Source organism: Rhinoderma darwinii, chromosome 3 (genome assembly GCF_050947455.1).
Source record: "Rhinoderma darwinii isolate aRhiDar2 chromosome 3, aRhiDar2.hap1, whole genome shotgun sequence".
Taxonomy (NCBI): domain Eukaryota; kingdom Metazoa; phylum Chordata; class Amphibia; order Anura; family Rhinodermatidae; genus Rhinoderma; species Rhinoderma darwinii.
The window spans coordinates 234,712,082-234,729,850 of NC_134689.1; the positions used below are offsets into that span (position 1 = coordinate 234,712,082).

The 17,769-nt window shown below is 41.2% G+C and overlaps 1 protein-coding gene across 2 annotated transcripts in view; it reads left to right on the top strand.

Annotated features, from left to right (window-relative positions):
* Positions 1 to 17,769, top strand: part of TMEM209 (transmembrane protein 209) — a 73,400-nt gene that overhangs the window by 46,382 nt on the left and 9,249 nt on the right. Inside the window, exons 8-13 of one of the 2 annotated variants that reach the window (XM_075857525.1) lie at positions 1,534 to 1,605; positions 1,697 to 1,793; positions 5,678 to 5,803; positions 11,032 to 11,129; positions 14,131 to 14,245; positions 15,300 to 15,397. In XM_075857525.1, coding sequence (XP_075713640.1) covers positions 1,534 to 1,605; positions 1,697 to 1,793; positions 5,678 to 5,803; positions 11,032 to 11,129; positions 14,131 to 14,245; positions 15,300 to 15,397 — 606 coding nt within the window. Of the gene's footprint in view, positions 1 to 1,533; positions 1,606 to 1,696; positions 1,794 to 5,677; positions 5,804 to 7,794; positions 7,968 to 11,031; positions 11,130 to 14,130; positions 14,246 to 15,299; positions 15,398 to 17,769 lie in introns of those variants that run through there. The other variant, XM_075857526.1, reaches the window with a different exon arrangement.

Genomic DNA, 17,769 nt, shown 5'->3' on the forward strand with positions numbered 1-17,769 from the left:
AAATAAGACCTAACAAATCAGTGGTATGTTACTGTCCACACCTGGGAAATTAAATGTTTTATTTGGAAGTTCAACCTAGACTTGTATTCCATTCATATTTGGTGATCTGTCAATATGATATTTGGTGTAAACCAATCAACAGAATGATTTTGGCAAAAAAGCACTATATATGAAAACACTACATCTTTTCTAGCACAATTAATCATTACTTAATGAGCTATATAGTTTGGGGGGATACACAATGTATTCCTCTATTCATTGCAGTAAATTATTAAATATTTCTGAATTTATTCTCGTAGCTATATGTAGTTGGCTCTCTTCTTGGGGAATTTTCATACTTCCTATGCAGTAAAGAAAAGTTTCAGCAACTTTTCGATTTACATCTACTAATGCTGTTTTTTTCTATGAGCTCAACACAAAAATCTATTAGCAATTTTATTGGCAATCAAATTTTTTTTATTTTTTTTTTAAAGTCTTTTTCCGCGATTTTTGCCACTTTTGGGGAATTAAGCGTTTATAGCAAAAGGGGCGGGCCAACACAGATCGACAAATTTATAAGAATTTGTTTATTAGATGTCATTTTGTGTGATGTAGCAACGTAGAGCCCCGTGACATGTTCCCCTCCCCACCTCCAATTGGACAATAAAAAAAAGTATCTTCTCCCATATGGGTCTCCTCTGCATGCCACAGCTCGTACAACGTACCCTATGCCATTGTGTGTGACGCAGCACTTAGGACGTTGAGTGCCGCATTGCATATTAGGCACTGAAGCTGCTCGACGTCAAGACCTTGCATGAGCCACAGCCTGTAGTGAAAGCCGGAGGGGGAGAAGCGAAGAGGTCAGGATCTATTTTATGTTGGGGGGGGGGGGGGTTAAGTGGATGGCGTGCAGCCACAGTCGTTGCGCCACAATTGAGGCACAAGTGCAGTTGAAGGATGCAACAGATTTATTAAGAGGTGTTCGCCTCTTAATAAATTGCATTACTCCACCGAAAATGCCAGTGTTCGTTAATCTACCCCAAATTATATTCAAAACTTGTAGAACTTGTCATTAAAGAGGTTTTCCCATGAGACATTTATGACAAATCCACAGGATATGTCAGATAGATGCAGTTTCCACATATGGGACCCGCACCTATATCCAGAACAGAGCCCCCTAAACCCTTCAGCCGCTCTGTGTTGTGGCTGAATGAGGTGAGTTCCGACCATAAAATAGGCTATATGGTCGGAAGTTACGTAATCGGCGTAGCTCGTATGCGACATTGCTTCCGTTACTGCCATTCACTACTATGGGACTTACGGAAACCGCATCCATATAACCTTTTTCATGGTCGGTATTCACCTGCAACAGAGTGGCTGAACGGTGTTTAGGGGGCCCCGTACTGGAGATGGGTGTGGGACCCGCATCTATCTGACATTTATAACATCCTTCGGACATGTCCTAAATTTCTCTCATGGGAAAGTCCTTAACTGGAACGCTTCTATTAAGCCAAATTCCAAAGTTTAACCGTATAATTTATTCTTACTTTGTAGATCTGGGCAAGAGTTGCAATGAATCGTCAAGTTTTGGACCATATGGATTCATGGACCGAAAAATTCCGGAATGTATGTCCCTCTAATATTTGAAATCTGTAATCTGCCGGGAAGATTAACTGTTAATTTTGCATACATTTTGTTTTTTGTTTTTTTTCCTTAGTGGATAAATGAAACCATTTTGGTGCCTTTGGTTCAAGAGATGGAAACTGTTAACATGCAGATGAGAAGGCTTGGATGTCCTGAGCTGCAAATAGGGGGTAGAGATTTTTTTTTTAAATTGTAATAGATGTGTAGTCTATTTTATAACCGTTCTCCAGGACTATGTAAAAACAGCTGTACTTAGTAATATCATTAGGGGACTAGGGATCGTGACCTCTCCCATGCAGGCTATACCCCTCCCACGTGTACTGGGCTAAGCAATTTTAGCCTAGTGTGCGTAGGAGGCAGGTCTGCTGCATTTTTTCTATTTTTTTTTTTTTCTCTCCCTACGGGTGGTGACTGAAACGGGTCAGACTCCTGTTATCCCTCTTACCTTCTCCATCAGGGTTGTCGTTAGTGCTGGACCACCACGCTAGTTGTACTTCCCTGATGGTACCAAGCAGGCTACTGTACTGTTTCTTTCTCCTCTGACGGTCAAGTTTCTCCTGCTAAACCTATGCTGGTAAACCCACTCTCCATGCACGCACCTGAAGACTACAGGCAGGCGAATGAAACCACCTCTGTCCCACTCCCTCTTTTTCTTCTCTTTTTCGAGAGTTCTCATTCTCTGCTCCCTATCTGCTTTAGGATTCCTTTGACGCTGTCAGTCGGGATGTCCTACAACCTGAGGATTTCAGGTCATAGACCTATCTTGACTGTGCCCTGCAGCATTTGACACCTCGGCTGGCCACTCAGGCTGGTCCCTCCACGGTGTCTCCTATAAGGAGGACTAATTCGGCCCCAAGGGGCATGCCACCAAAGCGAACCAGACATGCCTGGTTTTCCCCAAGAGATCTCCTTGTTACTACAACCACTGGCGAGACTACTTCCATCCGAGACCGGTCTGCGTTCTCGGGGGAGAAAATCACGGCCGTCCACATCACTACGGTCGTGTGCATGAGGCCATATAGTTAATCCACTCATTTCATTTTAAGGTGTAGAACCCATAATTCCCTTGAATCGAGGCAATAGTTCTTTCCATAGCATAATTTTTATTCACATACCGAAATAATTCTGAGATAGCCGACACAGTGACAGATTTTTAATACTTCACCAGTATTGACTTGGCTGAAATAAAGACTAAGAAAAACTATAGTTCTAACACTGGGAGACCCTTCATAGTTCTTAACATGGGCATAGTGGGGTTATGACTTGTTCCTTCCTTTCCCTCCATCATCAATGAGGAAATAGTCCACTCTTTCTTCCGCTCCCTCTGGGTCATTCGTTTTCAATCTGTGTCGTTAGTGCCGTGTGCATCAACCTTACTGCTACTGAGTCCTATTGTCCGTCGACCACCCTATTTGTGATTCCTTGCATTTGTGAAGGTCCTCGCAAAGGTCTATAGGCCTCCAGAATTACCAGTGCTCCCTGGATTTGGTCTGTGATCATGGAAACCCATCGGTCCAAGGGTAAGCTTCCTCTCCTTCGGTTAAGTGCCCACAAGTGCTGTCAGTGCATCCTGGGCGGTGCGGCATCAGCCTCATGTCTTCACCTGGGCTTCGGTACATACATTTACCAAATTCTAACAGTTTTTTTGCTTTTTCAGAAACTGATTAGCCTAGTGCCTGCATGGGAGGAGTCATGCTGGACTGCACACTGTTTGCCGCATTTTTTTGTCCGCGGCCAATGGGCGACGCAGGCAAAAAACGCAGTGAAAAACCTTTTCTCTGCCTCCCATTGAGGTCAATGGGAGGTCAGAGACTGAAACGCCCAAAGAAAAGGCATGTCTCTTTTTCTCGCGAGCATGTTTTTTCCAACTCGCGGAGAAAAAAAAACTCCTCTGCCCCCTATTGAAATCAATGGGAGGCGGTTTTGACGTGGTTTCTACGGCTAAAACCGCCGCAAAAACTCTGAACAGTCCTTAAAGGATTATCTCAGGCCTTGTTCACAGATTTGATGTAGATTTTGAATTTATTTCTTACGACAAAACCAGGAATGCAACCTAAACCGAACTATACAGTGCCCAACAAAAGTTCTGGAACACCCTCATAACTTTTGAACGGCTCGAGGTAGAGGGTTGAAATTTGGTGGGATTTAATGGTCATGAAATCTACCAGTTAACACCCAAAAAAAAAAACACCTCCCACCCACGTGGAGTGGGCGGAGGAAGCAAAATTTGAAATGGCACGGGGGGGGTCGAGTTGGGGCTCATTTGAAATTTATTTTCAATACGAAAACAATGCCACAATCTATTTTGAGATAGGATTTTTTTTTCGCTAAGATATTTAACTTTAATGCCAGTGTTGGCATTATCCAAAATGTACCACGCAGGTAAAATCCTAAACGTGTGTGGGCGCGTTTGTGAGAGCTTGGGAATGTCCCATCAGGGTGAGTTTAAATGACGTATTATTACAATCTGCCTCGGCGATACAAAATGGACCTTGTCTACGATTGTATCACGATTTCATCGGTACACATTGCGTTAGCCGTTTGTGAATTTCAGAGAGCGCTAATTCAGAGAGTAAGTTTTATACATTTCTATTGTCCTATCACAAAATGCATTTGACCGAAACGGAAAGGATCACTTTATTGAGGGTATGGCGAAGAAAAAAAAAAGATCCTATCGAGGTAGCGGCTTTATTCAATGCCACTTATCCTATCCGTGATCCAATTTCATTGTCAACTGTTAAAAGAACGGCTCAACGTTTCGAAATAACCAGTTCAATTAAAGAAGCACCAAGATCCGGAAGACCCAAACATGCTCGTAATGATGAAAATGCTTTAGATGTTCTGCTCACTGGAGACAGATGTATTCGGATTATCATGTACAGTGGAGCACAACAAGCGACTACCGAAATGTGTACACTTGAAATCATGTTACAATTGTAGACCAGGTCTATTTTGTATCGCCGAGGCCGATTGTAATAATACGTCATTTAAAGTCCTCTTGATGTGACATTCCCACGCACACACGCCCACAGACATTTAGGATTTTACCCTCGCGGTACATTTTGGGTAATGCTAACACCGGCGGTAGCCGATAATTAAGATAATTTTCATGTTCAATATCTCAGCGAAAAAAAATTCGATCTCAAAATCGTTTGCAGCATCATTTTTGTATTGAAAAGAGCTTTCAAATGAGCCCCCCCCCCCCGTGCCATTTAAGATTTTGCTGCCCCCGCAAAGGGGGTGGGGGTGTTTTGTTTTGTTTTTTGGCATTAACTGGTGGGATTTAATGGGGTCATAAAATCTACCAAATTTCAACCCTCTACCTCGAGCCGTTCAACAGTTATGAGGGTGTTCTGGAACTTTTGGTGGGCACTGTATAATGGAAGGCTTTAAAGTATCTTCTTCTGTATTCGGCTTTAAAAATGCATGCATCTGCACTGTGTGAACAAGAACAATTCTGGTAACGCTGACCCAAAAACGTCTGAAATACGGAGCTGTTTTCAAGGGAAAACAGCACCTGATTTTCAGACGTTTTTGGAGCAACTCGCGTTTTTCGCAGCGTTTTTTTGGAGCGGTTTTCAATAGTCTATGAGAAAACTGCTCCAAAAACGTCCCAAGAAGTGTCCTGCACTTCTTTTAACGAGGCTGTAATTTTTACGCGTCTTTTGACAGCGACACGTAAGGTGACAGGTCGTCGGCACAGTACATCGGCAAACCCATTGAAAGCAATGGGCAGATGTTTGCCGACGTATTGGAGCCGTCTTTTCAGGCGTAATTCGAGGCATAAAACGCCTCCATTAAGTCTGAAAATAGGTCGTGTGAACCCAGCCTTAAAGTTGTTCGAAATGAAAACATCTGATTTTATTTAAAAAAATTGCCTTCAAAAGTTTACATAGCCCTTAATGTGTGGTACGCTCCTTCCTAGATAATTGGTTGCTATATTTCATAGTTATCATATTGTATACAGAAGATTTAAAAGGAGGGCAGTATAAATGCCTTTAGACATCCCAGCAATCTTGTCATAAAAAGCATAATTGTTTGTATTTATTTCTAGAGTCCAGCATTAGCAGTTTAAAGCAAGCGGCTCTTGTAAAGGCACCGCTAATACCGTCGCTCACTGTTATTGTTCAGTATCTGGACATCACTCCAAGTCAGGAGTACCTCTTTGAACGTATTAAAGGTAACCACTTCTGTATTTTATATGGTACGCAATAGTTATGTTTTTTTTGTTGCACAGTAACAATTTAGGCTACTTTTCTGTATTTCACCAGATACAACTGGTCCCCAAGTGTGATTAAGTCCAGGAAAACACATGTAGATTTAATGCAGTATTTAGTTATTTTAGCCAAAGCCAGAAGTGAATCCAAACGGAAGTAAAGGTATAAAGAAAAGACTGATGCATCTTTTTTCTTTTCTGCCCACTCCCTTGTTTGGCTTAATAAATGGAGGCAAAACTGCATCAATAATGTGTGAGATCCTGGCCTAAAGGGGTTGCATATGGCATGCAATAGTGTGAACACCTAGGCCTCATGCACACGACCATAGCCATGTGCACGGCCGTGATTTTCGGGTCGGCCGGGGGCGAAGTGTCACCCACGAGCCGCCCGCACATGGCCATGCCTATTATTTGCTATGAGCCTGGACCGCAGAACACTCCTGGGCCATGCACGGACCGTGGAAACCACGGTCCATGCATGGCCCCATAGGAATGAATGGGGCCGCAATTCTCCTGTGGATTTTTGGCGGAATTGCGGCCTCAAAAGCACTTTCGAGTGCATGGGGCCCTATATAGTGCTAAACTAGAACTGCTGGCTAGGAGTAAGTAGGAAGGCATAAAGCATACCGCCATGTCTCTGCTTGCAGCTGTAACCACACGATGATACTGTCACTGACCATTTACAAAAACAGCTAATCGTATGTTATAGATTATATCCAAGTATGCAGGAATTGTCTGGATGAGAAGTTACATTTTAAAGGCTTGGTATTGCTTATTAATGGCGCACAGACTTATCTGACAAGTGCGTCTTTTTTTTTTTTTTTAAATTAAATTGTAGTTATAAATGCATTTCAATATGTTTCACTACTTCTAAAAAGCTGTTTCCCATATGCTTCATTAGCCCCTTCAGGACTGAGCCTGTTTTGGCCTTCAGGACGAAGCCGATTTTTCAAATCTGACATGTGTCACTTTATGTGGTGATAACTCCGGAATGCTTTTGCCTATCAAAGTGATTCTGAGATTGTTTTCTCGTGACATATTGTACTTTATGTTACGGAAAAAATTTGGTCGATAAATTCAATATTTATTTGTAAAAAACACCAAAATTTGAAGAAAATTTGCAAAAATTAGCATTTTTCTAAATTTAAATGTATCTGCTTGTAAAACAGATAGTAATACCACACAAAATAGTTACTAGTTAACATCCCCCATATGTCTACTTTAGTTTGGCATCGTTTTTTGAACATTCTTTTATTTTTCTAGGACGTTACAAGACTTAGAACTTTAGCAGCGATTTCTCATATTTTGAAGAAAATTTCAAAAGCCGATTTTTACAGGGGCCAGTTCAGTTCTGAAGTGGCTTTGAGGGTCTTATTTATTAGAAAGTCCCCATAAATCACCCCATTTTGAAAACTGCACCCCTCAATGTATTCAAAACAGCATTCAGAAAGTGTTTTAACCCTTTAGGCGTTTCACAGGAATTAAAGCAAAGTAGAGGTGAAAGTTACAAATGTCATTTTTTTTTTTACAAAATTCATTTGTAATAAAAAAAATTCTATACCACAGAAGTTTTTACCCGAGAAATGGAACTTATTATTTATTGCCCAGATTCTGCAGTTTTTAGAAATATCCCACATGTGGCCCTAGTGCGCTAATTTACTGAAATACAGGCCTCAGAAGCAAAGAAGCACCTAGTGGATTTTGGGGCCTCCTTTTTTTTTTAGCATATATTTTAGGTATCATGTCAGGTTTGAAGAGGTCTTGTGGGGCCAAAACAATAAAAACCCCCAAAAGTGACCTCATTTTGGAAACTACACCCCTCAAGGAATTTATCTATGGGTATAGTTAGCATTTTGAACCCACAGTTTTTTTGCAAAATGTATTTGAATTAGTATGTGAAGATGAAAATCTACTTTTTTTCTGAAAAAAACGTAGAATTTTTTTATTTTTTCAAGGAATAAAAGAGAAAAAACACCCCAACATATGTAAAGCAATTTCTCCCGATTACAGCAATACCCCATATGTGGTAATAAACTGCAGTTTGGACCCACAGCAGGACTCAGAAGGAAAGGAGCACCATTTGGATTTTGAAATTCTGATTTTGCTGGAATAGTTTTCAGTGCCGTGTCGCGTTTGAATTGCACTGGAGGGAACAAAATAGTGGAAACCCCCGGAAAGTGACCCCATTTTGGAAACTACACTCATCAAGGAATTTTTCTAGGGGTAAAGTTAGCATTTTGATGCCACAGTTGTTTTGCTGAATTCATTGGAATTATTCTGTAAAGGTAAAAATCTACTTTTTTTCTGAAAAAAGGTAGCCATTTTTAATTTTTACAAGGAATAAAGGAGAAAAAGCACCCCAACATTTGTAAAACAATTTCTCCCGATTACGGAAATATGCCATATGTGGTAATAAACGGCTGTTTGGACCCACAGCAGAGCTTAGAAGGGAAGGAGCGCTATTTGTCTTTTGGAGATCAAATTTAGCTGAAATGGTTTTTGGGTGCCATGTTGCATTTGCAAAGCCCCTGAGAGGCCAAACAGTGGAACCCCCCAAAAGTGGAAATTACACCACTTAAAGAATCTATCTAGGGATATAGTGGGCATTTAGACCCCACAAGTCTTTTGCAGGATTTATTAGAATTAGGCCGTGAAAATGAATATCAACATTTCTTCCACTAAAATGTTGTATTTTTTCAATTTCACAAAGGATAAAGGAGAAAATGCTGCCCAACATTTGTAAAGCAATTTCTCCCGAGTACGGCAATACCCCACGTGTGGTCATAAATGGTTTTTCATTATAAAGTAATTAACCCTTTCTGGACTGATCCATTTTTTTCTTTTCCTTTTTAGTTTTTTCCTCCCCGCGTTCCAAGAGCCACAACTTTTTTATTTTTCAGTCAATAGAGCGGTGTGAGGGCTTATTTATTGAGGGACGAGCGGTCGTTTTTATTGGTACCATTTTTTGGTACATACAACTTTTTGAGCACTTTTTATTACATTTTTAGGTAGAGCCAAGGTGACCAAAAAACAGTGATTTTGCTGTTTTAAATGCTTTACTTTTCACGTGAGACGCTCCATGCATCACCCCCCCCCCCCCACACTACGACATGCTATGTTGTGGTGCGCGCAGGGGTTAATGTGCAGCGGATGGTGCAGAGTAAAAATTACAATTTTCCACTCATATGCCATTTTAGTGCACTACATGTTATGCCCAGTTTGTGCCACTGAAGACGAATACCTCATAAAATATTAAGGGGGTTCTCCTGGGTATGGCGATGCCATATCTATGGGCGTAAACTGGTGTTTGGGCACGCTGCAGGGCTCAGAAGGGAGGGAGCAGCATTTGGCTTTTGGGGCGCAGATGTAGCTTGGTAGTAGTTCTGTTTGGGGTTTTACTGGTGTCTCAATATATAATGTGGGGGCATATGTAATCTGTGCGGGGTACATCAGGGTACATGTTATCTGTGCGGGGTACATCAGGGTATAATAAGAGGGTATAATAATGCAGTAAATAAATAATAATCCGCAGATATGTGGCCGGTGTCGCACTGATAAAAGGCGCCCGATCTTATCTGCTTTTGGAACACTGCACATTTTGCATCGCCATATTCTGAGAGCCAGAACGGTTTTATTTTTTTTCCACCGGAGCTGGGTGAGGGTTTATTCTTTGCGGGACAATCTGTAGTTTTCATTGGTACCATTTTGGGGTACTAGAAATTTTTTTGATCACGTTTTATTAAATTTTTTGGCAAGCAAGGTGACCAAAAACCATCAATTCTGAAACTGTTTTTTATGGCGTTCACCCTGGGCTATAAATTACCATTATATTTTATACTGCGGGTCGATACGATTACAGCGATACCATACGTATATAACTTTTTGATGTTTTGCAGCGTTTGTGCAATAAAATCACTTATTTATAAAATAAATTCTTTTTTGTGTCACCGTATTCTGAGAGCGACAACTTTTTTTATTTTTCAGTCAAAAATGCGGTGTAAGGGCTTGTTTTTTGCGGGACGGGTTGTAGTTTGTATTGGTACCATTTTGGCGTACATGCGACTTTTTGATCACTTTTTATTGTCGATTTTGGGAGGGGTGGTAACCAAAAAATTGTGATTCGGGCACTGTTTTTCGTTTATTTTTTCGCGGTGTTCACCGTGCGGGAAAAATAATATTACAGTTTTATAGTCGGGATCGTTACGAACGCGGTGACACCAAATATGTGTACTTTTTTTATTGTGTTAATTTTTTTCCTATAATAAAAGACTTATTATAGGAAAAAAAGCATTCTTTGTTTATGTCACTTCTAACTTTTATTTTTACACTTTTTCAAAACATTTTTATTATCTTTTTTTTACTTTTTTTACTTGTCCCACTAGGGGACACTTAGACTTGCAGCTCTGATCGCTGCTGGAACACATTACACTACACACGTAGTGTAATGTGTTGTAACTGTCATTGTGACGTAACTGTCACACTGACAGGAAGCAGAGGAGGAACGGCCGGAGGCTGATCCTCCGAGGCTTCCGTACATGGCAACCCGGAGGTCATTGTCTGGCCTCTGGTTGCCGTGAGAAGGATCGCCAGCCCCCGCAAATACATGTGGGGGGCTGCCGATCCGCTGTAAACCTCTTCAATGTGGGGATCGCAATCGACCACCGCATCGAAGGGGTTAATTGCCGATTTCAGCGGCGACAGGCCGCTGATCGGCAACAGGGAGAGCAGGGCTGACACCCTGCACAGTTAACCGCCGCTGCGGTGTAGCGCCGCGCGGCGGTTAACTGTCAAAGCACTGACGTTAGTGAACGTCAAGGTGCGCGAAGTTACTGCACACATTGACGTTCATTAACGTCAAGGTGCGGGAAGGGGTTAGGGTAATGTGTTGGCAAGCCTCACACACTTAGAGTTTAGTGTCAGATCTCAGAGTTAGTATGGGTGACTAAAAACCCACTGTCTCGCTAGGAGATTTCTACAATTTATTTCTGCGGAGTCGGGTGAGCAGGTATTACTGAGAACGAGTCATGGTTCCTACTAAAGTATATGGTAAAGAGCCTTCTATCAGTAGGTATCTGGAGGTGCGCTTAAAATTAAATAAAAAATCCAGTCTTTTATATTCAATGTGTTTGTGATTCATGAAAGGAGTTTAGCCATTTGGTTTTCTTCATATGCTGTTTTCTAATTTCTTCTAGAACTGTCCCAAGGGGGATGCATGAGCTCTTTCCGGTGGAATGGCGGTGGAGACCTTAAAGGTCGGAAATGGGACTCTGACCTTCCTACCGACTCTGCGGTATAGTAGTCACTTTGAGCACTGGTTTTCTGGCTAGTGCAGGCTAGCTTAATTGTTGTTGTCCATATGCTGAAGTGAAGGAGGGTATAAGGCCATGTTCACACATTGTTTATTAGTTGTGGATCTTCAGTGCAGATTCCGCACCGAAAATCCGCAACAAGGGGCAATGCATGTGAACAAGGTTTATAAGAATTTTAAATTATGCAGATTTCCAAATTCAAATCCTGCTCTGTTCTGCCGCTGATTTGATCTGTATTTGTCATGAATTTCACCCATTGCTATGTAAAGGAATGCGCTCTACAGTCAAATTTGCATGTACTACAGGGATTTTGTGTTTTTTTTTTTTTGTTTTTTTTCTCATTCCTGAATAATTGCAGCCTCTCTGTACATGATAATTAAAAGGCTAATGTTGCTAAGGCTATGTTCACATCTGCGTCAGCGCTCCATTCCGTTGGACGGAGCCCTGACTGACAAACTGAAATCAAAGGTTTCCATTTCAATCACCATTGATTTCAATGGTGACGGAACCGGTGCCAATGGTTTGCTTGTCTCAGTTGTGCAAGGGTTCCGTCGTTTTGACGGGATGAATACACTAGTCGACTATGCTATGCATCCCGTCAAAACGACGGAACCCCTGCACAACGGAGACAAACTGAAACCATTGGCACCGGTTCTGTCACCATTGAAATCAATGGTGATGGAAACGGAAGCCTTTGGTTTGTTTGTCAGTCAGATGCAGATGTGAACGAAGCCTTAGGGGGGATAGAAGGCGGCACAGAGCTTCATTTATAAACAAGATCTGCTTAGAAGTTCCCTGTATTGCTTTCAACATTTTACAAAGATAGCTGCATATTTTACGTTACAATTTGACCTACTAGTACAGTAACCGTGAAAACAGTGTATTGAAGTATCCTATCCCCTCCTCTTCATCACCCCTGACTTGTTGTTTTCTGCTTTACTCCTGATTGATTCCTCTTCATTCTATTTGACGTCAATAAAATGTTACAAAATAAAAAAATCTATCGAATCTCGCAAACTAACAACCTATATTTGGTGTCCCATATCTATAATAACTTGTTTAAAAATCGCATGCATGATGATCAGTAAATAATGGGGGGGTGGGACTGGTGCTAAAACTTTGTTTTTGTGATTTATTTTTTTTTATTAATTTTGCTCATAAAATACATTGAAAATTATTAAAAATCTACAACTCGTCCTGGAAAACAAGTCTGCCATACGTTTACATATATGAAAAATGTAAAACGTTCTGTCCAAAGAAAAGCAGGGGTAAACAATTTTACTGGTATTTAGGGCCAAAATCTGCTATATTAAAAGGTATGGACGTTTTTGTGCATAAAACCCCCTTCCTCCTTTGCAGTAGCTGTTTTGCATAGCTCCTCCTACTCACAGCTTGTAGCCGTGTGTCATGTTCTCTCTTCCCCTCTGCTGCTTGTTACGTTCTTGCTTTGCACTACTGCTGTGCTAAGCACAGATGCATGTTTCCAAGAGGAGGGCCTGCTGGCGAAATCATGACTCGAGCCCGATAGCAAACATTAGCAAGCCTGCTGTCGGTATCCACATCGCACGGAAGCCAGCAGCTTGATGTGCATAGATTTTTTTTAATAGAAACCAATTGCAAATATGCTTTATTTGGGGAAATAAAAAACATAATCATTATGTTCACATCTGTTTTTTAGTTCTGCTCAGTCATAGGAACAAGAGAAACTGAAGTGCCAGATCCTGATCCAGATAATGTTGCCAGATGGAAGCTGCTGTCTTTAGTGGTTTCCGTCAGATTTCTGCAATTATGCCAGAAAAAATAGCGCTACATGCTGGATTTTTTTTGTCTAGCAAAAATAACAATCTGCGACAGATGTTCCTAATGGAGCTGGCGACACAGATGTGAACAGAGCTTAAAGAGGCTCTGTCACCAGATTTTGCAACCCCTATCTCGTATTGCAGCAGATCGGCGCTGCAATGGAGATAAGAGTAACGTTTTTTTTTGTTGTTTTTTTAAAACGAGCATTTTTGGCCAAGTTATGACCATTGTTATATTTATGTAAATGAGGCTTTCTAAAGTACAACTGGGCGTGTATTGTGTTCGTTACATCGGGGCGTTTTTACTTCTTTTACTAGCTGGGCGTTGTGTATAGAAGTATCATCCACTTCTCTTCACAACGCCCAGCTTCTGGCAGTGCAGACACAGCGTGTTCTCGAGAGAACGCTGTGACGTCACTCACTTCCTGCCCCAGGTCCTGCATCGTGTCGGCCACATCGGCACCAGAGGCTACAGTTGATTCTGCAGCAGCATCAGCGTTTGCAGGTAAGTCGATGTAGCTACTTACCTGCAAACGCTGATGCTGCTGCAGAATCAACTGTAGCCTCTGGTGCCGGTGTCCTCGCTCGTCCGACACGATGCAGGACCTGGAGCAGGAAGTGAGTGACGTCACAGCGTTCTCTCGAGAACACGCTGTGTGTCTGCACTGCCAGAAGCTGGGCGTTGTGAAGAGAAGTGGATGATACTTCTATACACAACGCCCAGCTAGTAAAAGAAGTAAAAACGCCCCGATGTAACGAACACAATACACGCCCAGTTGTACTTTAACTTTAAACACGCCCAGTTGTACTTTTACTTTAAACACGCCCAGTTGTACTTTAGAAAGCCTCATTTACATAAATATAAAAATGGTCATAACTTGGCCAAAAATGCTCGTTTTTAAAAAAAAAAAACGTTACTCTTATCTACATTGCAGCGCCGATCTGCTGCAATAGGAGATAGGGGTTGCAAAATCTGGTGACAGAGCCTCTTTAAACTATATTTACAGGAGACCTAAATTAAATGTCTACAATAAAAAAGTGACACAGGATGGGTTTTTCCAGTTTTAATGTGACTCTTAGGTTATTAATGTTTTATAGCATACAGTTTGTTTAGAATTCCTTTCATATAGTTGAAGTCTAGTAAAAGAAGTGTTAACTTTTTTTTTTTTTTAAATATATATAGATACTCATGCATATGTTCTGTACATACCTTGACTCTCGGCTGCCCCCTCATCCCAAGTATCCTGATGGCAAAACCTTCACTTCTCAACACTTTGTTCAGACACCCGATAAACCTGGTATGTAACACAACTGTTTAAAAGGTTTTGAGGCGCATGTCTTTATCACATGAGGGGTGGAGCACAAAGTGCAAGTTTTTAAATCTTCATAATTTTCTTCAAGCCCCTGATTTTCCTAGTAAGTGATGTATCAGAGGAGAGCATAAAGTGTTCAGTTAACGTCACTATAGGAACTCGTGATTTAAAGGGGTTTTCCCATCAGGGACGTTTATGACATATCCACAGGATGTGTCATAAATGTCAGATGTGGGTCCCACCTCTGGGGCCCCTAACCCCGTTCTAGCTTTGTCTGCTATCACGGACTCCAGGCCACTTCCTGACTTTATGGTCAGGAGTTACGAAAACCGCTGAGCTTCGCTGTTTCCGTAACTCCCATAGTAGTGAATAGCAGTTACGAAAGCAGTAAGGCTCAACAAGTTGGCCGGTTGAAAGGTTCTCTTTAAGCACTATTTATGCTTTCATATTCCAAGATATTTGAACTAGTTCTTCTTGCTTTAATTAAAATATATCCTAACCAAAGCAGATACTCATTGCGGAGGTTTTGTAACGTGAAAGAAAAAACAGCAAATTCTTTCACCACGAAAGTGATAATTCACTTTCATTTTAGAAAAAAAAAAAAAAAAATGTTTTAGCGTGTATCTTCATGCCTCTTCTCTAATTTTCTTTTATACATTCCTTATGCTGTATCTGTACATTACTGTACATATATAATTTATTTTTTTCCCAAAGTGATTTTTTATTAAATTCACCATAAGACTTCTTTCTAGAATCCCTCGTGTAGCTCCTGGCCCCTGCCTACATGACAGTAGGATGTGATTGGGGATGTCCTCACAAGCTATGCAGCACGATCCTTGATATTTCAGGAACATTTCATACTTTATATTACAAAGTAAACTTGTTTCAGGGGAACGGAAGTAACAGACATAAGTTATTGGTCTGATTCCTCTCTTACAGCTATCACAGATGCAATAGTTATTGTAGAAGTGAGCAGCCTCAATGGCATAATATTTGAATTGATTTTAATGTAATGGTTTTTATGTTTCTCTCTTCTTAGATACTACAAATGAAAATGTTTTTTGCATTCACCAGAGCAGCATCAGTCCTCCCCATTATGAGCTTGTTTACCAAAAGCACGTATACAACTTGCCAAAGGTATCCCTATTTTTTTTTTTCTTAAAACATGCATACAGATAACCATTTAAACAAGTACAGAAAAGTACCAGGACCTTCATTGGCCTGAATTGAGTAGTGCACAAATTCTGCAGATACTGATAAAATAACCTGTGGGGTATATACAATTCTGAGCACAATTGGCTTTTTAGGGCATCACCCTCCTGGATCTGGTCAATGGTATGTATACCATTTTAGAAGTCTCGGTTAGTTTAGCATTCCCCCGTATAGGTATGAACCGCTAGCAATCCCTTCAAGCCTTGTATCTTTTTAGGTCTATCCCATACCTTGTAAACCAAGTTGGTATGATGGAGAGGTTCCAAATTAGCAGCGTGTAGTTGTATTTTAAAACTTGCATGAATAAATGGCCTGTTATGCCCAAGTGCTCTTTTTGTCCCCAGCCCGGATGTTGCAGCTGAGAAGCTAAAAAGTAGATTTAAGCGTTCAGTACTGTTAAACCCACATCTTTACCCCTGTGTTGTCTAATTGTATTCTAGCATACTGCTTGCTCCACAATAACTCCCTGAAAATGCTGTTAGGCTTATGAAAGTAATACATAGGAGCCCAAGTTGGGGTATTGTTTAAAATGTATAATAGTTGAGGCATCAAGACTATTTTGTTCAGGTTGCCTTGTCTGATCATGGTCATCAGCAGTCTGCACCAAGAATTAACTTTGGACTCATCCCTACTCATCAGAGGGTGAAAATTTAGCTCCGTATAGTCCAGTGGTCTCACAGAGACTTCTACTCCCAAATACTTACTCTCTTGAAATCTTGTATATGCGCCAGGCAAAAGGGCAGTGGGTCATCTTGGCGGAGGACCGATTTGTGCCAGTTAATGGTCAATCCTGACCAGGTGCCGTATTCCTGTGTGGTATGCATCACTGAGTTATGGACCTCTCCATATGTCGATGATATGCTCCTCTTTGTGGGAGACCCAAAGAAAGCCGCTCTTCTAAGAAGCCACATATAAAGGCAACAATAGTGGGAATAGATTGTAACATCCATGCCAATGGCTTAATTGCAATAGCAAAGACGAGGGGGTGACTAGTCCGACAGACCCCATTTTCCCGTATCCAAGTGGAGGGCCAATAATACATTAATGGGACACATGAGTGAAAATGTGACCCAAATTTCATCCGTTGCATAACTGTCACAAATATTCCAACCCGATGATGTCTTTTTCTTTGGCAGTGTTGAGGGAAAGGACCATCCTGACCCCGGTGTCTGGGGAGCTCAGCTGGAGGTCCAGGAATAGCCGCCTAATATTTCTGGCATTGGATTTATTTAGTCAGTTTGATCATCATGGATAATATGGCAAATTACATGAATTAATCTCTTTGCCAGAGTCTTAGCAAAGATCCTAATATCCGAGGGAAGTAAGGAAATTGGGTGATAAGACTCGGGTAGGGACGGCTCTATCCCAGTTTTGGCAACACTACAGTAATTGCCTCTTTCATTATGACAAGTAGTCTACCCCCAATAGTTGAGGCAATAGCAATTCCTTAAATCGCTTGAAAAATTTCCCAGTAAGTCCGTGACAAAATTTTGCAGTGCCTCCTTTATTTAGCATCACTGAATTGTGTGATTTCGGACAATGTAACTGCCATTCTTGACTATGGGTGTTATGGAAACCGCGTAGCTCAGCAACTCCATGGTATTCTAGTCAGGACTTTGACTCGGCCACACAATTTGGATCTGTTCATAATTCCCTCCACCTTGATTAAAGCCCCAGTTCCAACTGCAGAAAAACAGCCCCAATGCATAATGCTGCCTCCACCATTCTTCACTGTCGTTTTAGTGTTCTTTTGGTGATGTGCAGTGTTGGCTTTGCACCAAACATACCTTTTGGAATTATGGCCAGAAAGTTCAACCTTGATCTCATCAGACCATAGCTTTTCCACATGCTTTTGGCAGACATGATCTAGGTTTTTGCAGAACATTTCTTTCAAAAAGCTTCCTTCTTGCCACCCTTTCCACAGGCCAAACATATGAAGAATACAGGAGTTTTTTTTTGTCACATGCACTACACACCCAGTACCTGCCAGAAAGTCTTGCAGCTCCTTTAATGTTGCTGTAGGCCTCTTGGTAGCCTCCCAAACCAATATTCATCTTATATTTTCAGCAAGTCATGAGGGACGTCCAGTTCTTGGTAATGTCACTGTTGTGCCAAATGTAATCCACTTCTTGATGACCGTCTTCACTTTGTTCCATTGTATATCTAATGCCTTGGAAATTATTTTACCCTTCTCCTGACTGATGCCTTTCAACAATCAGATCCCTTTGTGTTGTAATCTCTTTATGGGCCATGGCTTTTGCTGTCACGTGCAACAAAGAAAATGTCAGGAAAATCCT